Source organism: Eleutherodactylus coqui, chromosome 1, assembly GCF_035609145.1.
Source record: "Eleutherodactylus coqui strain aEleCoq1 chromosome 1, aEleCoq1.hap1, whole genome shotgun sequence".
Classification (NCBI taxonomy): Eukaryota; Metazoa; Chordata; class Amphibia; order Anura; family Eleutherodactylidae; genus Eleutherodactylus; species Eleutherodactylus coqui.
Genome location: NC_089837.1, coordinates 39,561,304 through 39,589,229, shown reverse-complemented (window position 1 = coordinate 39,589,229; position 27,926 = coordinate 39,561,304). Strand labels below are relative to the sequence as shown.

The 27,926-nt window shown below is 47.5% G+C and overlaps 2 protein-coding genes across 2 annotated transcripts in view; both read left to right on the top strand.

Moving 5' to 3' along the window:
* Nucleotides 1-27,926, top strand: part of LOC136612439 (zinc finger protein 721-like) — a 564,334-nt gene that overhangs the window by 137,693 nt on the left and 398,715 nt on the right. The gene's annotated exons all lie outside the window — the stretch shown is intronic.
* Nucleotides 7,725-26,483, top strand: LOC136615730 (zinc finger protein 568-like). Its single transcript, XM_066594178.1, has 9 exons — nucleotides 7,725-7,802; nucleotides 13,586-13,648; nucleotides 13,740-14,335; nucleotides 15,831-15,934; nucleotides 16,234-16,404; nucleotides 16,961-17,196; nucleotides 17,507-17,686; nucleotides 17,771-17,894; nucleotides 24,971-26,483. Exons 1-9 carry the CDS (start codon nucleotides 7,725-7,727, stop codon nucleotides 26,362-26,364), a joined length of 2,946 nt encoding a protein of 981 aa, XP_066450275.1. The 3' UTR covers nucleotides 26,365-26,483.

Genomic DNA, 27,926 nt, shown 5'->3' with positions numbered 1-27,926 from the left:
TCTTGGTTGGGCATGGCCAATGTTTACTGAGGTACATTAGTACTGTTGGTACACCAATTTTTTGGGGCCCTCACCTACAGTGTAATCATAGCAATTTGTATGTTCTTCGCCTGCACTCATGGTACAGAAGTGTGTGTGGGGTTGGCCTACACTTTAGCTACATAAATGTAACTTGGGCCTTGGCTATACTGCAGCTACTGAAATGGAACTAAGACTGCGCTCCCACTATACTGCTGCTTCAGAATTGTTACTGGGGCCTGTCTTGAGTGCTACTATTGCTGACATGGAACGAAGACTGCGCTCCCGCTATACTGCTGCTTCGGAATTGTTACTGGGGCCTGTCTTGAGTGCTACTATTGCTGACATGGAACGAAGACTGCGCTCCCGCTATACTGCTGCTTTGGAATTGTTACTGGGGCCTGTCTTGAGTGCTACTATTGCTGACATGGAACGAAGACTGCGCTCCCGCTATACTGCTGCTTCGGAATTGTTACTGGGGCCTGTCTTGAGTGCTACTATTGCTGACATGGAACGAAGACTGCGCTCCCGCTATACTGCTGCTTCGGAATTGTTACTGGGGCCTGTCTTGAGTGCTACTATTGCTGACATGGAACGAAGACTGCGCTCCCGCTATACTGCTGCTTCGGAATTGTTACTGGGGCCTGTCTTGAGTGCTACTATTGCTGACATGGAACGAAGACTGCGCTCCTCCTATAATGCTGCTAGTGATATGTTAGTGGGGCCTGTCCTAATGCTACGGCTGAAATGTTACGAATTATGGGCTCTGCCTATACCGCTGCTAATGGTATGTCTCTGGGGTGTGGAAACAGAGGCTTCCCAAAGACATGATGGCGGCGAGGCCATTTCCCACCAACGCGGTTACTGTTAAGGTGCATATAACCACGGACACGTGGAGAGGACACGTAGTGCCTCAAAAACATCCCCCTCCTCCTCCAACAGGGAAAACATTCTTGGCAAATGCCTTTGCATTGGTTCGTCTGGTGGCAGTCCAAGAATTTCACCTTTACCGACACTACAAGAGAGCCCCCCCACCATTCCCCCGCCACGGCCCACTTAATCCTGGCCACATTCCGAAAACCAACAAAATAAAACCGCGCTACTAGGTCCGCAGTCACCACCACATTACCACCAACGCGGTTACTGTTAAGGTACATATTACCAGTCTGACTGGGGCATGCAGAGACACCTTGACAGAATGAATAGTGTGTGGCACATAGGTTCCCCATTGCTATACCCACGTGTGCAGCTCCTGATGGCGGTGGCACAGGATTCTATTTCTCATTGCTTCTGTACAGCATTGTGGGCTATCGCCCCGCCCCTTTTAAAGAGGGTCGCTGCCTAGCCGTGCCAACTCTCTGCAGTGTGTGCCTGCGGTTCCTCCTCATGGCAGACGCACTTCTAAATAGACATGAGCGTGGTGTGGCATGAGGGCAGCTGAAGGCTGCGCAGGGACACTTTGGTGTGCGCTGTGGGGGGGAGGGGGGGCGGTTGGTCAGCATGTAACCCAGGAGAAGTGGCAGCGGAGTGTCATGCAGGCAGTGATTGTGCTTTGTTGTAGCTAGTGTGGTGCTTAGCTAAGGTATGCCATGCTAATGAGGGCTTTTCAGAAGTAAAAGTTTTTGGGAGGGGGCACTCTTGCCGCTATTGTGGCTTAATAGTGGGACCTGTGAACTTGAGATGCAGCCCAACATGTAGCCCCTCGCCTGCCCTATCCGTTGCTGTGTCGTTCCCATCACTTTGTTGAATTGCCCAGATTTTCACACATGAAAACCTTAGCGAGCATCGGCGAAATACAAAAATGCTCTGGTCGCCCATTGACTTCAATGGGGTTCGTTATTCGAAACGAACCCTCGAACATTGCGGGAAGTTCGTTTCGAATAACGAACACCCGAACATTTTGGTGTTCGCTCATCTCTAGTCTTGTCCTGTGGTAATTGAACCTACACATATATTCCTGCCAATATTTTAAGGTGAGCCGTGCGCCCTGTCCTGGTTGAGTATCCTCATGTACCAAAGACCTGATTCCCATTAACACACACTTAAAGGGGTTGTCCCGCGAAAGCAAGTTGGGGTATACACTTCTGTATGGCCATATTAATGCACTTTGTAATGTACATCGTGCATTAAATATGAGCCATACAGAAGTTATTTCACTTACCTGTTCCGTTGCTGGCGTCCCCGTCTCCATGGTGCCATCTAATTTCAGCGTCTAATCGCCCGATTAGACGCGCTTGCGCAGTCCGGTCTTCTCCCTTCTGAATGGGGCCGCTCGTGCCGGAGAGCTGCTCCTCGTAGCTCCGCCCCGTCACGTGTGCCGATTCCAGCCAATCAGGAGGCTGGAATCGGCAATGGACCGCACAGAAGACCTGCGGTCCACTGAGGGTGAAGATCCCGGCGGCCATCTTACTAAGGTAAGTAAGAAGTCGCGGGAGCGCGGGGATTCGGGTAAGTACTGGACGTTTTTTTTTTTTTTACCCCTGCATCGGGTTTGTCTCGCGCCGAACGGGGGGGCTATTGAAAAAAAAAAAAAAACTGTTTTGGCGCGGGACAACCCCTTTAAGTATTGTGATTAATGGCTTAGCATGCGATATGATAAAGGGTCTGAATGCGACTTCTCAAGCACTGGAACTGCTACTCCTAGATGTACAAAACATTACGAAAGCCACCCTGCAGAACCTAGCCACCATAGACTCCTTATGACCCTGAACCATGGGTGTGAAGAGTTTGAAGGCATGTGTTGTTTTAATCTCTCTGATAACTCCGTATCTATCCATCAGACAATTAACCAGCTGAAAGATCTAGCCACTAGTATCAAGCAGGGAGTGGATCAAGGGTGGTTTGATTGGTTGACTGGGTCATGGTTTGGGTTCTCTTGGCTGAAGAAGTTATTGATTCTATCTGTCATTCTTACAGTTGTCCTAATTTCTGTTTGTTGTTGCATACAGCGCATTCCAACCCTGGTGACTACCTGCTCCACTATGATGTTTGCCAGGAAGTCCACTGCCGATACAGACCATATCCTCATGAACCTAGAAGTATATGATGACACTGAACAACCGTACACCACCATGACAGTTCCAGCCCCCATCTATAACACACTCCAGCCTTAGGGCCAGATCACCCCCCTTGGTACTAGTCAGTGACTATGGGGGACCATGGACAAGCTGTGGTCCAGTCGCAAGGCCTGTGAAGAACCCATGGATGGCTCGGTGAGCCAACCTAGATTTGGGATACCTACCGAGGGGGGTCAACCAGGACTATGGGAACGGGTAGGGACAGTTAGTGAAACAGACAGTTTCAAGGGAAGTTTGTAGTGGACATACACATATATCTATATGTCATACCAAAGCGTCATTTGACAACGATCGCTCACCATACCTTTGCCCCCTCCATCGAGCGCTACAAGATGTCGCTCATTTCCTGTCTGATACCACGGGATGGGCAAGGCCAAAAACCACCGATGACTGGATGCAGGAAGAACCTTAAAAAGCTTATCCAATTATCTCTCCATTTGTATTATCTATGCAATTTTTGGCATGCCCATAAAGAGCAGATATGTTTAATGCTATAAAAGAGCTACTTGCCCACTAAGGCCGCCTGCAGACGAGCGGGTCGGATCCGGCAGCGAGAATTCTCGCCGCGGGACCCGACCCGAGAGCCTGCAGTGACGAGCGCGTACTCACCCGCGCCTGGCGGCCCCGGCTCTTTCATGTGCCGGCTGCCGCGCAGCCGGCGCATGCGCAGACCGGAGCCGGCGGCCGGGTGAGTGCGAGACCCGCACAAAAATAGGACATGCCGCGCGATATTTCGCGCGGCCAAACCGCGGCCGTCTGCATAGGAGTGCGTATTGTAATGCACTCCTATGCAGACTTTCAGTGGCGGAAATCCCGCGGGAAATACCGCGGCGGGATTTCTGCCGTGTGCAGGCGGCCTAATAAAGCAGAAATGAGGAAGTTTTCATATGCTGAACTTCTGTGTCAGTGTGATTTCTTCTCTGTGCGCACATTCATTTGGAAGGGTGCAAACATTCCCATTGATCATGCCGTGGACCCCCAAAGGGTCATCCAGCATACCGCCCTGTGAAGTACACTTATGGCGTCGGTGGGCGGATGCTAACATGAAATGCTATATATTTACTTCGCAGTGATGACTCCAATTAGCCACTGCAATTTCAAATCCTGGGACTAAATTTGATTCCCAGCCCGGCCCGGCACAGAGGAGCCGACTCAGCAGCCGAGCCGCTCCATCCATGGTGAGTGCTGGTTGTGTCACCACCCAGAATTGAGGAGCTCACCGATCCGGTCGGTATAACTACTTACTTATCATGGTCAACAGTGTCTGCAGCATCTAAGCCGTTAGGAAGAGTGGGGGCTCCTCCATCACCCCATCGCTCTCCTTTAAATCCAAAGCCAAAACGGTTGTCATGGTAGCCGAGGGCCTAGTGAAGACTCTCATGCCTGCCAAGAAAACACTAAATCAGTTATTTTCCTACTTCCCCTCCTTATAAAGCGCCGCCCCCTCATGTACTGATCCCATGATGGCGACATCATCACACCTCCTTCCGCCACCACGTAGGGCACATTCACACGGGCGTATATGTAATCGGATCTGTGAATATGCGGCCAAAATACACGTTTATCTCATGTTTTTCTGACTTTCGGCAGGATTTTCACTCTGAGTGACAAAATATGAGTCGCATACGTAGGTTTGCAGCGTATTTCTGCGCTCCCAATGATTTCAATGGACTATTACGGTGCGTAATGCGGTAATTTTTTTTGCTGTAGGCAAATACACGTGCCTTTGTGTGTGATAAAAGTACAGTAAAATACACCAAAGTGCGTGTAAAAATGCTACGCTCATACATGCACAAATACATGTATGTTTGTGTGAAGCCGGCCTTATTCTCCTCACTGCTGAGCTCCCCCCCCTTATATACTGATCACATGATGGTGACATCATCACAGGTCCTTCAGCCACCACTTCTCCTCACTGCTGAGCTCCGCCCCTTATATACTGATCACATGATGGTGACATCATCACAGGTCCTTCAGCCACCACTTCTCCTCACTGCTGAGCTCCACCCCTTATATACTGATCACATGATGGTGACATCTTGCAGGTCATTTAGCTGTTGCTATGGTCACAGCTGGTGTGCTGTTGTCTCTGTTATCAGCCAGAGGCTACATATATATACACATATACAGCACACTGATATCAGAGCTCTGCGTGTGACTCCGGCCGGCAGGTAAGAGGTGGCGGAGGGGTTGTTGCATCTTCTGGTAACATTTCTAAAACTGTGAGAAGCGATGAAGCTTCTCCGAGTGCCGACCTGATCGGCCGTCTGGCAAGGATAGACGCAACTGGAGGATGTAGACACCACCCCACCCTGGCAGGTTCTGGGCGGGTGAGAAGACGTCCAACGGACATGAAGTGTAATACACAGATCTGGCTGATATTGGCATGGATATCACACAGCTGGAAGAAGCCGTGCAAAACCGAAAAACATGGAGGAGCTCGTCTGTAGGGTCACCGAAGGTCGGGAACGACTAACAACAACAATATGGAATGTAAAGCCTGAAAGCCGCAGAACGATGTATGAGATCCCACGTCTACATGCAGTCAGCGCCCGCGAGACGTGGCAGCTGGCGGGGTCTATGTGGGGTGTTGGGCGTCCGGGATTATCGGGCAGATTTGTTATAATTACTATTTTTCAGACCTTCTGGTGATTGGAAACGGAAAAAGAGAGAAAAAAAGATTATAGAAATCCTGCAGGTAATAGTCAGGTGATGTGGCACATAGTAAGGTGCAGGCGCCAGTGTACCTCGTGGTAGTGCCAGCCGCTGGGCCCCTCTATAGTGTCAGCCGCTGGGCCCCTCTGCCTAATTATTTTGCCAACCAGAGACCCCTGCTTGTGATCACTGGCAGCTGTAGGCATTAGGACTATCAGGCTGGGTCCACATGGGTCAGATTTTCCGTGCGGACGCTTCGCACAGAAATCCTGCAGCATTTATAGTAGCAGAAAAGTGGCTGACCTTTTGAACTAAACTTGTGTAAAAGCTGAAAAAAATTGAAGTTCCTGGAGACGTCCGACCCGCTGCCCATACGTAATTAACATTGTGCACCCATATCATCGCCAGGTGACGGCGCAAGAAATGCAAACATTCAAAAGAGAAAACTGTACTGTGTATGACCAATGGCGAGCCACCGCCGTCATCTGCATTACAGTAAACTCGGGTACGCAGGGTTGCCGGCTGGGCTCACAACCAGAATCCACTGCAGGCCTCCCGGATGAGAAATCCAGTCTGCCCATGTGAGCCTGGCCCTAGACACATCAAGAGATGACTCTCAGTTCCCTCTGAGCTGGTGGCGGTAGACTACTTCTATGATGTCTATATACAATGTACACAGGGAAGCAGGATCTCTTCTCTATCTCTGAGCTGGTGGGTGTAGGCTGCTGCTATGATGTCTCCTTACACTGTACACATAGAAGTGCAGGATCTCTTCTCTATCTCTGAGCTGGTGGGTGTAGACTGCTGCTATGTCTCCATACACTGTACACATAGGAGGACAGGATCTCTTCTCTATCTCTGAGCTGGTGGGTGTAGACTGCTGCTATGAGGTCTCCTTACACTGTACACATAGGGAGCAGGATCTCTTCTCTATCTCTGAGCTGGTGGGTGTAGACTGCTGTTATGATGTCTCCATACATTGTACACATAGGGAGCAGGATCTCTTCTCCATCTCTGAGCTGGTGGGTGTAGACTGCTGATATATCTCCATACACTGTACACATAGGGAGCAGGATCTCTTCTCTATCTCTGAGCTGGTGGGTGTAGACTGCTGCGATGTCTCCATACACTGCACACATAGGGGAGCAGGATCTCTTCTCTATCTCTGAGCTGGTGGGTGTAGACTGCTGCTATGATGTCCCCATACACTGCACACACAGGCAAGCAGGTTCTCTTCTCCATCTCTGAGCTGGTGGGTGTAGGCTGCTGCTATGATGTCTCCATACACTGTACACATAGGGAGCAGGATCTCTTCTCCATCTCTGAGCTGGTGGGTGTAGACTGCTGCTATGATGTCTCCATACACTGCACACATAGGGAGCAGGATCTCTTCTCTATCTCTGAGCTGGTGGGTGTAGACTGCTGCTATGATGTCTCCATACACTGCACACATAGGGAGCAGGATCTCTTCTCTATCTCTGAGCTGGTGGGTGTAGACTGCTGCTATGATGTCTCCATACACTGCACACATAGGGAGCAGGATCTCTTCTCTATCTCTGAGCTGGTGGGTGTAGACTGCTGCTATGATGTCTCCATACACTGCACACATAGGGAGCAGGATCTCTTCTCTATCTCTGAGCTGGTGGGTGTAGACTGCTGCTATGATGTCTCCATACCCTGTACACATAGTGGAGCAGGATGTCTTCTCCATCTCTGAGCTGGTGGGTGCAACTACACGTGTCTCCATCTACTGTACACATAGGAGAACTAGTGGGTGTAGATTTTATACTGAATTTAAAGCCACGGGTATAATTTCCATATAAGAAGCTCCAATCATGGCTCTAATAAAAGTGCCAGTCAGTGTGTGGATGTGCTGGAAATCCCTCTATATGACATGTGAAGGCTCTAAGAAGCTGTTTCTCTCAACTCTTAGTAATTGAAGTCTTGTATGGCACAAATGATAACCCAGCGAGGATGGAGAAGAACAGCAATGAGATTACCAAGAGAATATTAAACTTCACCTTGGAGATCATCTCCCTGCTGACCGGAGAGGTAAGCTTTTCTATAATTCTATTGTCTTTATTGTATTATAAGTAAGTCAGACTGAGACTATGTTCACATTTGCATTTGGAGGTTCCGTCACAGATCTGGCATAAAGTCCGAACCTTTACAGTCAATGGGGTCCATTCAGTGCCATTTGGTTCTGCCATGAGAGAGATACGTTTTTACAGGGGATTCTCCTTATTTCTCTATTCCCAAAACTGAGTAGGAAAACGGAACCCCAGAATGCAGGTCTGAACATAGACTAAGGGAAGAGAAAATCCATTCTAGGAAGTAACAGGAACAATCCAGTGCCCTGTATAACGGCTTCCAGACCTTCCAAGTGAGGGAGAACTAAAGAACTGGACAGCAGAAAATGTGAAGATCGGCCACCAATATGGTCAGTTCTGTATGGTGGAAATTAGAGATGAGCGAACGTACTCGTCCGAGCTTGATGCTCGCTCGAGTATTAGGGTACTCGAGAGGCTCGTTACTCGAGACGAGTACCACGCGGTACTCGAGTCAATTCAATTTCCTTCCCTGCGTGTTTTGCGCCATTTTCTGGCCAATAGACATGCAGGGAAGGCATTACAACTTCCTCCTGTGACGTTCCAGCCCTATCCCACCCCCCCTGCAGTGAGTGGCTGGCGAGATCAAGTGACCGCCGAGTATATAAACCAGTGCCGCCCGCTGCTCGCCTCAGACATACGCTGGCAGAGATTAGGGAGAGTGCTGTTCCTGCTATAGGGAGAGTGTTAGGCTATTGTCAGCGTCTTCAAGAACCCCAACGGTCCTTCTTAGGGCCACATCTTACCGTGTGCATTACTGTTGTGGCTGCTAGGAGCAGTTTTGCACCAATTTTTGCAGCCAATTATACAGAGTATAGGGGTAGTACTGGTCAGGCAGGGACAGTGCTAGTGTAGAATCCTGTCAACAAGTACCCCAAAAAAGATCCTGCTTAGGGCTACCTGTGCGCGTGTGCAGTTTACTGCGTGGCTGCTAGGAGTTGTAGTGGCTCACTATTAGCCAACTAGGCCTTTCTGCAGCCTGGCGTATAATTTTTTGGGCCTACAGTGTGCGTAACATAACCACTGTCAGCCTCCAAGTGCAGGCAAATAATTGCCTAATTTTTCACAACGCTCTGTGCGTCCCGTCAACTTCACGCACAGCGTACGGCCACAGCCGCTGATAGAGGGAAAGACATATACACGCTATCTAGGCTGCTGTTTTTTTCCAAAACATCTGAAAAAAAAAAAAAACTTAGGGCAACCTGTGCGACTGTGCAGTTTACTGCGTGGCTGCCAGGAGTTGTGGTGGCTCACTATTAGCCAGCTAGGCCTTTCTGCAGCCTAGCGTATAATTTTTTTGGCCTACAGTGTGCGTAACAAAACCGCTGTCAGCCTCCAAGTGCAGGTAAATAATTGCCTAATTTTTTACACCACTCTGTGCGTCCCGTCAACTTCACGCACAACGTACGGCCACAGCCGCTGATAGAGGGAAAAACATATACACTCTATCTAGGCTCCTGTTTTTTTCAAAAATATCTGAAAAAAAAAATCCTCCTTAGGGCTACCTATGCGCGTGTGTAGTTTACTGCTAGGCTGCTAGGAGTTGTAGTGGCTCACTATTAGCCAGCTAGGCCTTTCTGCAGCCTAGCGTATAATATTTTTGGCCTACAGTGTGCGTAACGTAACCGCTGTCAGCCTCCAAGTGCAGGCGAATAATTGCCTAATTTTTCACAACGCTCTGTGTCTGCTGTATTCGAAATACACCATGCTGAGGGGTAGGCCTGGAGGACATGGCCATGGACGCGGGCGAGGACACGGAGGTCCAAGTGAGGGTGTGGGCACAGGCCGAGTTCCTGGTCCAGGTGAATCGCAGCCAGTTGCTGCGGGATTAGGGGAGAGGCAAGTTTCTGGGGTCCCCAGCTTCATATCACAATTTATGGGTCCACGTGGTAGACCTTTATTACAAAATGAGCAGTGTGAGCAGGTCTTGTTGTGGATAGCAGAAAATGCATCCAGCAATGTATCGACCACCCAGTCTTCTATGCCGTCCACTGCTGCAACTCTGAATCCTCTCGCTGCTGCTCCTCCTTCCTCCCAGCCTCCTCACTCCATGAAAATGACACATTCTGATGAGCAGACAGACTCCCAGGAACTGTTCTTGGGCCCCTGCCTTGATTGGGAAAAAATGGTTCCTCTCCCACCTGAGGAGTTTGTTGTGACAGATCCCCAACCTTTGGAAAGCTCCCGGGGTCCGGGTGATGAGGCTGGGGACTTCCGGCAACTGTCTCAAGAGCTTTCAGTGGGTGAGGTGGTCAATGATGATGAGACACAGTTGTCTATCTGTGAGGTAGTAGTAAGGGCAATAAGTCCGAGGGAGGAGCGCACAGAGGATTCGGAGGAAGAGCCGCTGGACGATGAGGTGACTGACCCCACCTGGTTCGCTAAGCCAACTGAGGAGAGGTCTTCAGAGGGGGAGGCAAGTGCAGCAGCAGGACAGGTTGGAAGAGGCAGTGGGGTGGCCAGGGGTGGAGGCAGGGCCAGAGCGAAGACTCTCCCAACTGTTTCCCAAAGCACCCCACCCCCATCCTGCAGAGGCCTAGGTCTTCAAAGGTGTGAATGTTTTTCAGTGAGAGCGCGGACGACTGACGAACAGTGTTGTGCAACCTGTGTCGCGCCAAGATCAGCCGGGGAGCCTCCAGTACCAGCCTCACCACCACCAGCATGCGCAGGCATATGATGGCCAAGCACCCCACGAGGTGGGACGAAGGCCGTTCACCGCCTCCGGGTCGCACCACTGCCTCTTCCCCTGGGCCCTAACCTGCCACTCGGATCCAACCCCCCTCTCAGGACACAGGCACGAGCGCCTCCCGGCCTGCACCCACACCCTCGCCTCCTCTGTCCTCGGCCCCATCCAGCAATGTTTTTCAGCGCAGCATCCAGCTGTCGCTAGCACAAGCCTTGGAGCGCAAGCGCAAATACGCCACCACGCACCCGCACGCTCAAGCTTTAAATGTGCACATTGCGAAATTGATCAGCCCGGAGATGCTGCCGTACAGGCTTGTGGAAATGGAGGCTTTCAAAATCATGATGGCGGCGGTCCCACGCTACTCGGTCCCCAGTCACCACTATTTTTCCCGGTGTGCCGTCCCAGCCCTACACCAGCACGTCTCACGCAACATCAATCAAGCCCTCACCAACGCGGTTACTGGGAAGGTCCACTTAACCACGGACATGTGGACAAGTACTGGCGGGCAGGGCCACTATATCTGCCTGACAGCACATTGGGTGAATTTGGTGGAGGCTGGGACCGAGTCAGAGCCTGGAACCGCACACGTCCTATCCACATCCAGAATTGCAGGTCCTTCATCGGTTCTGGTATCTGCAGCGGTCTATGTCACCTCCTCTAAACCCTCCCCCCTCCTTCTCCTCCTACACAACCTCTACCTCTCAATTAAGAAATGTGAGCAGCACGTCACCAGCAGTCAGTGTGGCCCACCCCGACAGCACAGCGGTGGGCAAGCGTCAGCAGGCCATGCTGAAACTACTCCGCCTAGGTGACAAGAGGCACACTGCCCCCGAGCTGTTGCAAGGTCTGACTGAGCAGACCGACATCTGGCTTTCGCCGCTGAGCCTGCAACCGGGCATGGTCGTGTGTGACAACGGCCATAACCTGGTGGCGGCTCTGCAGCTTGGCAGCCTCATATACGTGCCATGCCTGGCCCACGTCTTCAATCTGGTGGTTTCTGAAAAACTACCCGCACTTGTCAGACCTGCTCGGCAAGGTGCGCCGCGTCTACGCACATTTCCGCAAGTCCACCATGGACGCTGCCACCCTGCGGACCCTGCAACATCGGTTTAATCTGCCAGAGCACTGGCTGCTGTGCGACGTGCCCACACAGTGGAATTCTACGCTCCACATGTTAGCCAGGCTCTATGAGCAGCGTAGAGCAATAGTGGAATACCAACTCCAACATGGGCGGCGTAGTGGGAGTCAGCCTCTCCAATTGTTTACCCAGGAGTGGGCCTGGATGGCAGACATCTGCCAGGTCATCGGAAACTTTGAGGAGTCTACCCAGATGGTGAGCGGCGATGCTGAAATCATTAACGTCATCATTCCTCTGCTATGCCTGCTGAGAAGTTCGCTGCAAAGCATAAAGGCTGACGCTTTGCGATCGGAACAGGAGACGGGGGAAGAGGGTATGTCGCTTAATAGTCAGAGCACCCTCATGTCTATATCTCAGCGTGTTTTGGAGGAGGAGGAGGGGGAGGAGCATGAGAAGGAGGGGGAAGAGACAGCTGGGCCCACTGCTGAGGGTACCCATGCTGCTTGCCTCCCATCTATTCAGTGTGTATGGCCTGTGGACGAGGAGGAGGAGGATGATCCTGAAAGTGATCTTCCTAGTGAGGACAGCCATGTCTTGCGTACTGGCACCCTGGCACACATGGGTGACTTCATGTTTGGCTGCCTTTCTCGTGACTCTCATGTTAGACGCATTCTGGCCACTACGGATTACTGGGTGTACACCCTTCTCGATCCCCGGTATAAGGAGAACCTTTCCACTCTCATTCCCGAAGAGGAAAGGGGTACGAGAGTGATGCAATACCACAGGGCCCTGGTGGACAAACTGATGGTAAACTTCCCATCTGATAGCGCTAGCGGCAGAAGGCGCAGTTCCGAGGGCCAAGTAGCAGGGGAGGCGCGGAGATCAGGAGCATGTTCAGCGCAGGCAGGGGAACACTCTCCCAGGCCTTTGCCAGCTTTATGGCTCCCCAGCAAGACTGTGTCACCACTCCCCAGTCAAGGCTGAGTTGAAGGGAGCACTGTAAAAAGATCGTGAGGGAATATGTAGCCGATCATACCACCATCCTCCGTGATGTCTCAGCTCCATACGACTATTGGGTGTCAAAGCTGAACACGTGGCACGAACTTGCGCTGTATGCCCTGGAGGTGCTGGCTTGCCCTGCCGCTAGCGTCTTGTCAGAGAGGGTGTTTAGTGCAGCTGGGGGAATCATTACGGACAAGCGTACCCGCCTGTCAACTGACAGCGCCGACAGGCTTACACTCATAAAGATGAACAAAGCCTGGATTTCCCTAGACTTCTCTTCTCCACCGGCGGAGAGCAGCGGAACCTAAAGATTCTTTTTGCTGCAACCGCAGATAAAAGCACTCTTCTCTGTCACCGGTAAAACTGGGCATTTAGCTTTGTCAATCTGTCTCTGACATTAGTCCTCCTCCTGCTTCTCCTCCTCCAGAAACAACATGCCATCGCGCTGAATGGCCAATTTTTCTGCGGCCCAAAAGGCTCATCTACATCTACCAATTTTTTTAACAAAGTTTCAAAAGTATTGAGACTGTAACATGAACCAATTTTTTCATAGCGTCCATCCTGACAGCACACATGGAGGTTGCTCCGCCTGTGACCCTTGGGACAGGAAGAAGGAGTTCTTTAAAAAGCCACCTCCCACTGCTTGACTCCAGTGTCTTCCTGTCCCAAACGGACACAGGAGGAGTTCTCCGTGCTGAGGATGGAGGCAGGGGGGCTGCGAGCGCTACTCACCGGGGCGCGGAGTATCCAGCCAGGGGAGGCAGCTTCCACGCTCCATCCGGAGGTCGGCATCTTCTGTGGGGAGGGAGCAGCAGGTGCGCCTGCTCTGCGCTCCTGCTCCCCGGCGTCTTCCGGGTATGGGGCGTCGTGCGTGATGACGTCGGACGGGATGACATCAGACGTAGCGCGGGCGCTTAAAGGCGCCAAATTCAAATATGAATGATCCTTCTGCATGTCCTAGGTGTCTCTTCCTTCCTGGCTGAGCAATATGGATAGCGCTGAAGGGGATAAGATTGTGTCAACTGTAAGTAGTCCACTTGGACAAAAATGGGGGACATCTTTGTTGTGAGTAATGAAGTTTCACACCTGGTATTAGTAATGGCTTCTCCTTATAGGAGGAAGCATTAAAAACTAAGCAGGAGAAAAAAAGGATCAAAAGGTGTGCGTTATGCGCAAAAAAAGTGGACGATAACGCCAAGAGACCCATATGCTCGGACTGCGCTACAAAAATAGTTAAAGACGAGCCACATAACCTATTACAGGGTATTCGGGAAATGGTGCGTGAAGAGGTACAGGCACTAAAAGAGCAAACCTTGGACGCCCAATCGGGGCCATCCTGGAAAAGGGCCCGCACCGTAACTTATGGGATCTCTTCACCTGAACATTCCGAGAGAGAGTTTTCAGACAACTCATCGGAAGTGTCAACCCCCACGCCAGAAGGAGATAAAAAATATTTTTTCTCAAATCTGGACCTAGAGGAACTAATCTCCACAGTCCGTAACACCATGGAGGTCACTGATACGCCGCAGGTCAGATCTGTGCAGGATGAAATGTTTTGGGGCCTCAGAATCCGCCACAAGAAGTGCTTCCCAGTTAATGAAAACCTGCGAAATATGATCTTGGATGAGTGGCACAAACCCAAACGGGGGTCCATCATCCAAAAAGATTTCAGAGAGAGACTCTCTTTTACTGCGGAGGATGCCTCTCTATGGCGAGTAATCCCCAAAGTTGACCTATGGAGCGTAAAATGGAGGGGTTTCTGAAAGGCGTATGGGAATCAGCCTCTACGGTTATAGAGACCAACATAGTGGCCACATCAGTGGCAAGATCCCTACACCTGTGGCTCGATCAGTTGGATTCCCACCTACATTTAAAAACCCCTAGGGAAGAGCTCCTCAAATGCCTACCCCTAATTAAAAAAGCGACAGCCTTTATAGCGGACTCATCGGGGAAGTCCGTGAGATTCGCTGCAAGAAGTGCAGATCTAGGAAATTCGGCCAGACGGGCCTTATGGCTCAGATCATGGGCAGGAGACCAAACGTCCAAGTCCAGGTTATGCACGATCCCTCTGGTGGGCGAATACCTTTTCGACCAACATTGGACAAAATCTTGGAGAAAGCAGCAGATAAAAAACTAGGCTTCCCAACGGATTATCTACCCAAGAAAACCATTCCCTTTCGGAGAGAGTATATTCCAAGCGGAGAAAGCAAAGGGAAGTTGGGTAGGTGGTCCTACCCGAAAGGGGGTAGAGGGAGAACTTCAGAGTTTCCCTCCAGATCTGACCCAAGATAAAAGAGTTACGGTGGGGGGTAGACTTCTCCAGTACTCAGAAAATTGGCTGCAGATCTCAAAAAGCCCCTGGGTTCTGGAGATAGTCTCTTCAGGCTATAAAATCAGGCTGAACTTGAATCCCCCCGACAATTTCTGCATAACACCACTGCAGCCCCCCAACCTCCAAGCAAGAATGGAGAAGGGTGTATTTAATTTGATTAAGATAGGAGCGGTTATTCCTGTCCCTGCGGCGGAACAATGCCAGGGTTATTATTCCCGTTTATTTTTGGTCCCAAAGCCGAACGGAAAGTTTAGAATTATTTTGAATCTCAAAAAATTGAACGCTTATGTAAATAACCATACGTTTAAAATGGAAACCATACGCTCGACGGTTCCATTAATAGGTCGGGGTAACGTTATGTGTACTATAGACCTAAAAGATGCGTATTTCCACATCCCCATTCATGCGACATCTCAAAAATTCTTAAGATTTTCAGTTTATATGGATAACAGCATACGACATTTTCAATTTATCTGCCTACCGTTCGGTATCTCCTCAGCCCCAAGAGTGTTCACAAAAATCATGATAGAACCAGTTAGGTTCCTGCTGGAGCGCAATATCAAAATTGTCCCTTATCTAGACGGCCTACTGATAGCAAGCGACGCGAAAACCATGAGGGCCCAGTTAGAGGAGACATTACATCTACTCAGAAAACTGGGCTGGATCATTAATTACGAAAAATCTAGCCTAGTCCCAGAAACCAAAAAGATTTTTCTGGGGATCCTCCTGGATTCAAATAAAAATTGGTCCTTTTTACCCGAATCAAAAGTTTCCCACATTTTGAAAGAGATATGGAATTTCAAAAAGAAAAAAGAGGTGTCAGTAAGGGAAACAATGCACATCCTGGGCCTAATGACGTCCTGTCTTCCGGCAGTTCCCTGGTCTCAGTTTCACTCCAGGTCTTTATAACAAAAATTGTTGACGACCTGGGATCTTTCTCAGGAGTCCTTGGAGAAGAAATTCAAACTACCACTATGGGTAAAAAAATCCCTAGATTTGTGGCTGGTTCCATCAAACCTGAGGAAAGGAGTCTAGTGGGCACTCTCTCCGTGCGTCACTATAAATATGGACGCCAGCAGTACAGGATGGGGAGCCAAAGTGGCAGGTGAAGCCTTGCAGGGATCCTGGTCTAGGTTCACCAGTACCCACTCATCCAATTACAGGGAACTAAGGGCGGTCTGGGAGGCCCTGATTAGATCAGAGGATGTATTGCGAAACAAACACGTGAAAATATTGTCAGATAATATGACTACAGTTTTTCCTTTCTCCATCACCAGGGAGGCACCCGGTATCCTCGCTTACAGTATATGGCGAGCAAAATACTAGCGTGGGCAGAGATCAACACAGCATCCCTCTCGGCGGTCCATCTAAAAGGGACTCAAAATCAGGTGTCGGACTTCCTGAGCAGAAAAAGACTGGATCTGGGAAACTGGTCCCTCAACCCGGAAGTATTCCGACAGTTTACGGACCAGTGGGGGCTACCACAAGTGGACCTGTTTGCCTCAAGAAAAAATACAAAATGCCGGGACTTCTTCTCCCTAGATCCAGCAGACCAGCCACTAGCATTAGATGCACTATCCCAGGAATGGGAAATGCCCCTGGCTTATGCGTTCCCTCCCTTACCGCTGATAGCCAAATGCCTGCAAAAAATCTCACGCAGTCACACCACCGTCATATTTATCGCCCCGGCATGGCCAAAAAAACCATGGTATCCAATGCTAAATTGGTTGGCAATACAATCTCCGATAGCGCTACCCCTCAGAGAGGATCTCCTGTCCCAGGGCCCAGTTTTGTTCCAGAGAATCCACTGGCTAAAACTGACGGCCTGGCTGCTGAGAGGCAGAGATTAAAGAAACGGGCTTTCCGACAAGGTGATTAATACTTTATTCAAGAGTCGGAAATCAACTACTTCGAAAATGTATTATAGAATTTGGGAAGTATGCTGTACTTGGTATAAACCAGAGAGCCGGAATCTAGATTGTCCGGACTTTATTAAAATTCTAGATTTTTTGCAAGCAGAGCTAGACAAAGGTCTTAGTCCCCGAACTCTGCGGGTTCAGACAGCAGCTCTTAGTGCCCTGTTTGACGTTAAACTCTCGGAAAACAAATGGATAAGAAGGTTCCTGAAAGGGGCTGATAGATCAAAACCCTTCTTGAGGGGGCCATCACCCTCATGGGATCTTAATGTAGTCCTGGAGGGCCTCTGCAACCCGCCATTTGAGCCCATTAACCATATCACGGTTAGAAACCTATCCATGAAATTGACCAAAATTTGGGTGACAAATGCAGCAATTTGGTGCAACTTGGGCCAGACGCCTTTTTCACGAAAGTCAGAAAAAGTGTCTAAAAACACATGATAAATGTGGCGCAAGCATGTAAGACAGTTTTCTGGTGTAACTTGCACCAGAAAACTGTCGTATTTTAAAAAGTAAATGAACCCAGTATTCCAGATGTGGTCTCACCAGACCTCTATAGAGCGGGATCACAATCTCACACTTTCTGCTGTGGGAGGAATACTGGGTTCAGTCCTCTGTCTCTCTTCATACACAGGATTACACAATAGTGAAGAAGACCTCGGGTGACGGTACGACTCCCAACAGCCATCTCCATGAGTCAGGAGGATGGAGCAGGAGCCAGATCCCCATCACAGAGGCTCCTCCTCACTTACCGATACATGAGCAGAAGATCCTAGAGCTCACCAACAAGATCACTGAGCTGCTGACTGGAGAGGTGACACTGCTGGGAATGCTGGGAAATTATACAGTACCAGCACTAAAGGAGTCTGGGTAATGACAGTCTCATTGTGTGTGTCAGGTTCCTATAAGGTGTCAGGATGTCGCTGTCTATTTCTCCATGGAGGAGTGGGAGTATTTAGAAGAACGCAAAGATCTGTACAAGGACGTCAAGATAGAAGACCACCAGCCTCCGATATCACAAGGTAAGAAGATTTATATATTTATGTACAATATATGTTGGCTGTGTTGAATCTTTAAAGGGGTTGTTAAGTGTCTTCTTTTATTTTTTAAGAAACTCAAAATAATAATCACCCGTGTGTCTCCGCTCCCCCCCCCCTCCCCCATGGTCTCTGCTCACTTCTGGGCATGGCTGAACTTATGCCATCTAAGCATGTGACCACTGCGGCCAAACCCCTTTGTTGAAATTATAATTATTTTTACATCAGTGCATTCAAAGTCCCATAAGTTTTTTTTTTTTTTTTTTTTTTCCATGGACGGAGCTCTGTGAGGGCTTCTTTTTTGCGTCACAGGCTGTAGTTTGTATTTGCGGGGACATACTGATTTTTTTGATCACTTTTATTGCGCTTTTTAGGAAGTAAAATGAACACAATGATCATTTTGACTCCTTTTTTTTTTACGATTTTTGATGTATAGGATTTATAGTGTGCTCAAATTCTAGTAGAGGTCATTACGAACACAATGATACTACACGTGTTTTTTTTTTTAAATGTTTAATTTTTTTTATATAAATGGGGGAAGTTGAGCAAAAAGGGTTTTTCCATAGTGTCCATCCTGACAGCACACATGGAGGTTGCTCCGCCTCTGCTCCTTGGGACAGGAAGAAGGAGAGTTCTTAAGGCCACCTCCCACCTCAATGTCCAGTGTTTCTTCCTGTTCCAAGGGACACAGAGGGGAGTTCTCTCTCTGCCGGACGAGGCTATGGCAGTACCTTGTCAGTGCCGGTTGCAACCTTCTGCGAAGTTGACAGGCGGCGAGAGGATCTGCAGCGTCTATGATGCCGGCTTCCATCCAGCAAGGAGCAGTCTGGAGATCGTGGGACCTGTGGCAGGTGCAACCGCATCTCGTGCCTAGGTCCCGACATTTAGCGGCGGCCGGCTCCCAGTGATGGCGCCGAGCATGATGATGTCAGATGTGATGATGTCAGACACCTCTCCATTGAAAATGGTGGCGAATTCAAAGTCAAAACACCATCTGAGATACTGGGCTCTATCTTCACCACTGATACAACATGAAGGTGACAAGGGGATGGCGCCATGCGTGAGTAGTCCACTTGGACAACAAAACTGCGGCTTTTTGTGCTAGATTAGCGGGGTAATTGTTTCTCCTGTTTGCAGGAGGAAGCATTAAAAACAAAAAAGCGAGAAGAAGCGGATTAAAAGATGTGCCCTATGTTCAAAGAGACTGGACGACAGTGTTAAAAAACCAATTTGTCCAGAATGTAAGGCAAAAATTATTAAAGACGAACAGCAGAATTTACTGCAAGGAATCTGTGCCAGGGGGAGGTACAGGTGCTGCAGGCAGAGCAGTTACATCTGATAATGTAACGACCGTCTCTTTTTATTTGCCACCAGGGAGGCACACGCCATCCTCATTTACAACAGATGGCACAAAGGATCCTGTTTTGGGCAGAAAAAAACCTGGAGTCAATTTCCGCAGTCCATCTATAGGGGTCCTTAAACTGCGTGGCAGACCTTTTGAGCAGAAAGAAACTAGATCCAGGAAATTAGGCATTGTATCTGTAAGTAGATCAATACCTCACTACCCAGTGGAGGCAGCCACAAGTGGATTTATTTGCAGTAAGGAAAAATGCCGAATGCCGAGACTTCTTTTCCCTGAATCCAGGGGACCACCCAGTGGCGCTCTATCCCAGAAATGGGATATTACCCTGGGGTAGGCCTTTCCTCCTCTTCTCTTGATATCCAGGTGTCTCCAAAAAATACGGAAGAGTCTGACCACAGTGATCTTTATCGCACCAGCCTGGCCGAAGAGGCTACAGTTTCCAATATTGAATTCCCTGGTGATACAATCCCCCATAATACTGCCTTCAGGGAGGACCTTTTGTCTCAGAATCCGGTGTTCTTTCAAAATATCCACTGGCTAAAGCTAACAGCCTGGTTACTGAAAGGCAGTGATTAAGAAAAGAGGGGTTTTCTCTTAAGGTAATTAACACCCTCCTAAAAAGTCACAAAGTGGTTATGTCAAATATCTATTCCAGAGTGTGGGAAAGTTTTTACACTTGGTATAAACCAGATTTTCCTTACGTGAACAATCCCAATCGTATAAAAATCCTAGAGTTCCTCCAATCAGGTTTAGAAAAAGGCCTTAGTCCTAGGACATTGCGGCAGCTCTTAGCTCTTTGTTTGACGTTTGCCTTATTGAAAACAAGTGGGTCAAGAAACTCTTAAGAGGGGCAGATAGGCTCAAACCCTTATAAGAAAACCGGTGGCTGCATGGGATCTTAATATTGTGCTAGACAGTCTATGTGATCCACCCTTCAAACCAATCCAGGACATCTCCCTAAGAAATGTATCCATCAAAGTCGCATTTTTGATAGCTATAACATCAGCGAGAAGAGTGGGGGAAATTCCGGTCCTATCATGTAAAGAGCCTTTCCTAAAGATACTAGAAGACCGTATAGTATTTAAAATGAGTTAGGATTTTTTTCCTCAAAAGTAGTATCCTCTTTTCATAGAGAACAGGAGATAATTTTACCCTCGTTCTGGCAAAATTTTAAGAACATAAAAGAACAGTGACTACACAACCTGGATGTGCGACGGGCAGTTCTAGCTTACCTACAGGCATCGCAGGAATTTCGGCGGTCAGAAAAATTCTTGGGGCCCTGGAACTGCACAAACAAGGGCAAATCGATATCAAAGAATACAATAGCAAGATGGATTAAATAAGCAATCCAAGAGTGCTATAAAAACAAGGATTTAGCAGTACCAGAGGGGATGAGAGCCCATTCCACCAGGGCTCTTGCCTCGTTCTGGGCCGAATGCGGGGGTTCGTCGACGGAACAAATCTGCAGGGCAGCAACCTGGTCAAATAGCCGTTTTTAAAACATTACAGGTTAGACCTTCAGGCAGGTAGAGATCTGGCCTTCGGAGGAAAGGTCCTCCAGGCAGTAGCCCCTCCTTAAAAAAAATGTTGGTGATTTGGTATACCTCCATGTGTTGTCAGGATGGACGGTATGGAAAGACTAGAATTAGGTTTACCATTAATTCCATTTCCATGAGTCCATCATGACAGCACATACTTTTCCCACCCATTAATTGTATATTATACATGTGCACGTAACATGTTATTGATATGTTTCAGCAATAAAAGAATTTGGCCACGTGTCCGTTGGGTTGATTTGAAGTCACTGGAGATTGAGGTCAGAGGTGGCCTTAAGTACTCTCCTTCTTCCTGTCCCAACGAGCTCAGGCGGGGCAACCTCCATGTGTGCTGTTGTGATGGACTCATGGAAAAGGAATTAACTGTAAACCTAATTCTAGTCTTGAAGGGGACCTGAGCCATAGCTGCTATGATCACTATGATAAAGCATTGTAAGACTTATGTTCTGCAATGCCTTATCACTTTTTATAGCGATCATAGATAATGGCATAGTAGGACACCTATATCTGGCATCCTGTTGCCATGGCAACCCGTCGGTCCAATGGCATCACAGATGTGGCGTGCTCCACAATGTATTCTCTTTCCTCATCACATTAGAGCCCTACATTTGCCATTACCATCAAACAATCTATCCATAGAGCTCCATTTACCCACTGGATGCCAAGAGGGTGTGCTTTGAGCATCCATAGCTGTTATATGTTTGTATATTTGTTTTTATTTACTTATTTTCATTGTTAAATGGAATATCTTAGTAGACGTCATTCAGCAAAGTAAATTGCAACCATTAGAGAGCATATGAGCCTGATTTAGCAAGCGCTGATTGCACTTCTGGAATAAAGTTGCTGATAGTATAGAAATAATAATATTTATATTACTCCGGCATATTTTGTAGCCCTTTACAAATCAATGTACGACTTGTCATATGCAAGAGCCCCCCCCCCCCCCAGAGTACAGTGCATTACATTAGTCTAAATAAATAAATCTCAGCAAGGTGGGTACTTTACCAACCTTGGAAGAATGGAAGGCTGAGTCAACATTGAGCCGGCTACGTGAACCAGCGGGGATTGAACTCGCAACCTTCAGGTCGTGAGCGAGAGCTTAGGACTCCATTTCTGCTCCCTTAGCACTCTGCTATGTAAGTCTGACACACAGTGTGTGTGTATGTATGTATGTATGTATGTATGTATGTATGTATGTATGTATGTATGTATGTATGTATGTATATTCCGCAGTGCTATATGCAGATTGTTATTCCTAACATTGAGCCCTGTCCCTACGGTGGCTCACAATCTACATTCAACTACTAGTATATTTTTTGCAGTGTGGGATGAAACTCCTGCAAACACAGGAAGAGCATACAAAGATATTGTCCATGGGCAGATTGGAACCCAGGACCCCAGTTCTGCAAGGCAACAGTGAGCCACCATGCTGCGCTCTTACTGTATAATGTGAATAGATGGAGGTAATGCTCTCTACTTGAGTCATTACACCTCCTCAGGTTGCAAGTTGCCTGAAAGTTGACAAAGTTTTAAGTTATTAGCCTTTTTGTCCTGCTTAGTGTGCACTCAGAGAAGGATAAGGGGCGGCACAGGAAATACTTTACATAGCAGGAGTTTTAAAAAATGTAAAATGTACATACAATCGCATATCCTATTTCATTGTCTTTGAAACTTAAAACAATGCAGACACCAAAAAGATGCTTATCTCTAAAATACTCCTTTCTCCAGATATTGCAGCTTTTGATTTCTCTGCCCTCTGATTGTTTACTGCTTGTTGCCAGGGAAATCGACCACTTCTTCAACATTAGCTGCTGGACAGGTTGAGAGCATGTGCGCATGCGTTCCTGAGATCCCAGCCGCCAGATTTAGATGGAAGAGGTGTGCAAGTGCAGGCCTCCTCTATTACTTTCCACAGAAGAGGTGGTCTGTTATCCTGGCAAGAAGCAGTAAATAATCAGAGGGCAGAGGAATCAATATCTGGAGAACGGAGCAATTTGGAAATAGACATCTTATGGGTGAGTGCATTGTTTTGCGATCCTGAAAACATTGAAATAGTATTCCTGAGATGTGAATGCTCCTTTAGCACCTGAGGAAAAAATAACAAGACTTTGGTACTCATCGTAAAGTCTCTTTCTTGTCTCATCCCAGTTTCTCAATTCCAGTCATGAGTGACCACAACAGGTCCTGTTTTCAGGATATCCTATAGTAAGAACACTTGTGGCAATGTCTGAGGCACCGACAATAATGACATCACCTGTGGAATACTGAGGAAATCCTGAAAACATGACCTGTTGGGGGTCCGTGAGGACTGAAGTTGAGAAAAACTGCTCTAAACCATGGGATATAGCTACTGGTCACTAGGACGCAACACTAAGCAGAGACGCGTTAGCAGCACCTATCTGCTTCACTCCATTCGCTGGAGATCACATCCTCAAAATCGCCATGCAGAGTAAAAAAGTTAGAAGCACTGGAAGGACACGGTCGCCGCAGGAATAGCCAGAGGCTGGTCAGTGACCTGTAAGGTACCAGTGACTGCCGTAATAAGGCTTTCAACCATTTATGATAGCTTAGAAGCTTGCTTATCATCAATATCAGACACAGAAGTTGAATCAGAAGGCTCACTCTGCAATTGACTTAGGAACAAGAGTAAAAACCAAACTATGCTTGGGCGCCAGATGGTGGCAACCAATCTGAGAATGCAGGTGACCAGAGGAATGTCTGGACCCTGACTGCCTGGCCCACTTGTGAGGCCCACCACGAGGAACATTCTGCGATACAGAATCCTATCTCTCTGACCTCGCTCTTCTAGGAGGCTCAGACATCTGATCCAGCCTCTCCAGAATAGTAGAAGAAGCTACAGGCAATTGTAGAGGCTGAGCCCATTCCGGCTCGGGGGTTCGCAAGGGCGGCGCAGGAAGGATGCTAGCATTTACTGCAATAGGGCTCCAGCTGCCCGCATGTGAAATTAGTTGTGCATCGAGAGCATGCATAATGAAAGGCTCTGGATGACCCTTGTCTCAGGTCCTCAGCTTTGTCCGGACATGGCACTTCCAAAAAAATAACTGTCAGAAGGTTACAGGTGTAGTTAAATAGCAAGTAGGGGAGCCAAGTGCATGCAGAGCTTACCCATGAACTAGAGCTTTAGCAGCGATGTCAGGGGAACTCCTGGCATGGAACTACAGGTCTCAGAAGGCCCATGTAGCTTGCTGTGTAACGGTGGAGATGCTGGGGGGAGAGGCGGCCTGAACTTAAGTGCGGCTGACAAATCAGCACTAATAATCAAATAGTGTGCCCTGCACTTTGATTGGTGAAGGCGGCGGGTCTGACGTCACAACACCCCAGCCCCAGTTCCGGATAACTTCTAGGCTCCCAATAGCCGGGAAACCTGAGAGAAGACACTGGAGCGTAGAGCTTCCAAGCTCCCAGAAAGGGCACCATCAAGGTAAGCCCAAAATCCACACATGTAGCACACAGAGTTAGAAGCATCCACCTGGGACCCCTTACTCACTCACTGAAGGGGGGGGGGAGGAAAAAGCAGTCCTGGGCTCCAGCATTGTACCCTCTGCAGCCACTGTCCTTTAGAGCTAGGTATGGGGGTACTCTGTATGTATGTGCCTTTTAGGTTTCAGATGTACGGCCAGCATTTCTTCAGAGGTTGGGACAGACAACAGTAGAGGAAGTATTCATCCTCTCTTCGCCCGCCTTGGTCAGGGTAACAGGCGAAAGTCCTGACTCCCCATTAACATCCTGCTTTGCAGACATGCGATAGTGTCTGTAGGAGGCAGACCTATCTAAGCTAAAACTGGTTAGCTCAGTGCCGGCAGGAGGGATATAGCGAGTGGGTGGGGCTAATATGTTGCTGCTTAGTGCCACCTCCTAGTGACCAATAAATATATCCCATGGTCTAGAGCTGTGTACCCCAATGCGACGAACAAGTAAAATGGAAGTTTGCCTTTAAATTCTGCTTACATTTTTGCTACAGAATTATGGTTACGGATTTTGTGATGTATTTGCTGCAGATTTGTTTTTGAACGTTGGTGCAGCAATTTCAAATAGTATTGCAGTCAAATGTGTGTATATCCTATTAAAAATATTATAAATTCTACTTTTATATTAATGAAACTCAATTTTAATCCTAACAGATAATCCCAGTAAGAATTCTGATGGAAACTTCATGTCCTCGCTAAATTATAAAGTTGAAGATGTGGTGCAGCGCTCTCCAAGAGAAAACCGCATTACTCTTCATCTACAGTCAGAACTTAACTGTACAGATCTATCCTGTAATCCCCCTAATGATGAGGGACCTTCTCCTGACCAATCACAGATTGTTATCACAAGTGCTGGTCACAAAGGGGGCAAAAGGTTTCAATGCCCTAAATGTGGAAAACAGTTTAAAAAAAGTTCAGGACTTTCTGCACACTGCAGAACTCACAGAGAAAAGTCGTACTCCTGTTCAGAATGTGGCCAACGTTTTACCTCAAAATCACATCTTGTTAGACATGAGAAAATTCACACTGGAGAGAAGAAGCGTTCATATTCAGAATGTGGTAAATATTTTATCACTAAAGCCAAATTGAAGCAGCATCAGAGAAGTCACGCAGGGGAGAAGTCATATTCATGTTCTGAATGTGGGAAATGTTTTCTGCTAAAATCAAATCTTGTTAAACATGAGAAACTTCACACAGGAGAGAAGCCATATTCATGTTTGGAATGTGGGAAATGTTATAAAGACAAATCAAGTCTTGTTCAACACAATAGATTTCACACAGGAGAGAAGCCATATTCATGTACAGAATGCGGGAATTGTTTTGGAACAAAATCACATCTTGTTAGACATGAGCGAACTCACACAGGAGAAAAGCCGTATACATGTTCGGAATGTGGGAAATGTTATAAAGACAAATCAAGTCTTGTTCAACACAATAGATTTCACACAGGAGAGAAGCCATATTCGTGTTCAGAATGTGGGAATTGTTTTGTAATAAAATCACATCTTGTTAGACATGAGCGAACTCACACAGGAGCGAAGCCGTATTCATGCTCAGAATGTGGGAACTGGTTTAAAGACAAATCGAGTCTCATTGTACATCACAGGATTCATACAGGAGAGAAGCCATATTCATGTTCAGAATGTGGGAAATGTTTTAAAAGCAGATCTAGTCTATTTACACATAGGAAAATTCACACAGGAGAGAAGCCGTATTCCTGTTCAGAATGCGGGAAATGTTTCTTACTGAAATCAGGTCTCACTAAACATAACAAAATTCACACTGGAGAGAAGCCATTTTCATGCTCTGAATGTGGGAAATGTTTTAAGCTCAAATTTCATCTTGCTAGACATCACAGACTTCACACTGGAGAAAAGCCATACTCTTGTTCAGTATGCCGGAAATGTTTTACTGGAAAATCAAGTCTTCTTGCACATCAGAGAATTCACACAGGAAATAAACCATTTTCATGTTCAGAATGTGGGAAATGTTTTACTTCTAATATTAAGTGCAGGAATCATCAGAGACGTCAACATAAGCTGTCTTGATGCTCTGTATGTGGAAAATGTTTTGAGGAAATCAAAATTTAGAAATTTTTTTTACAGAATTTACATATTGTTTGGAATGTGAGGGAGGCTGTGAGAGCAGAAAAAGATTTTTAATACGTCGGAGCTAGAGATGAGCGAGCATACTCGCTAAGGGCAATTGCTCGAGCGAGCATTGCCCTTAGCGAGTACCTGTCCGCTCGAGTGAAAAGGTTCGGGTGCCGGCGTGGGGGAGCGGTGAGTTGCGGCAATCAGCAGGGTGGAGTAGGGGGGGGGGAGAGAGAGATCTCCCCTCCGTTCCTCCCCGCTCTCCCCCGCAGCTCCCTGCCCGCTGCCGGCACCCGAACCTTTTCTCTCGAGTGGGCAGGTACTCGCTAAGGGCAATGCTCGCTAGAGCAATTGCCCTTAGCGAGTATGCTTGCTCATCACTAGTCGGAGCATTCACAGACATTAACAAGCCAGTCAGAGTGTTTATTCTTCTGTGTAGAGCTCTGGATCTAGGCACAGTAATATCATATATTTCTGTAGCAACGAACTAATCAAACCAAATGCCTCAGGAGTAAATAAAACCCGGTCGTCCTCGATACCCTCTGTGTATATTCACAGTCTGTGACTGTCCCATTCTTTTTTCTGAAAATCCATGTGCATGATCTAGAAACAACCCCATTCCCAAGTATGGAACAGATTTTCAATTGTAGAAATTTGTACTATAAATCTGCCAAGTGTGAATCAACCCCAGGGCCGGTTTCACATGGGGCGATAAAATCATGTGAAAACAATGAATTATGAAACCCATGCTTTTCAATGGTTTTCTTCATATTTGCGATGTTTTCACTCATGCAATGTTGCGTGAAAAAAACGCAGCATGTCCTATCTTTTGTTGCTTTGCTCTTTTTCTTTTTTAATCGCCGATGTTTACCTATGCAGCTTTTGTTTTATCGCATCGCAAGCACAAACTTGCAATTTTCGTGCGATGCGTTTTTAACATTAGAAAGTCTTATTTTCTTTCTCGTGAGAAAAATGCAAGTGGCAGTGCTGTTTTTGCAAGAAGAAACAGCGCTGACACTCAGATATCACGTGAGCAAAATTGCGATATTGTTGCAATTTTCTTGTGCCAATATCGCGATCACCTGTGTGAAACCGGCCTAACACTGTTCTAATAATTTGTTCCTTCTATGGGAAAAAAATCTTTTTACTTTAATACATTTTTGCAAAGTCAATTTGTTTGCAAAGACAGCGGAATAGTGGTTTTTTTTTTCAATTTCACTGCAATGAAATTAAATGATACCATTGAAAAGTACAACTTATCCCAAAAAAAACAAAAAAGAAAACAAGCCTACATGTACCGATGTAAGCGGAAAATTAAGTTACAATTTTTTGACTGCGAGTAGGAGGAAAAAACGAAAAAATAAAGGGCAGCCTCTTTAAGGGGTTAAACTATAGACCAGCATTTATCAATGTACTTGCAGAAATGTTTATGAAATTCGACTTTTTCAAGTCACAGTTCTACTCAGCACTTGTTTTTGTAGGGCTGGTTGTACCAAAGTTTTTATCTGAGATCAAGA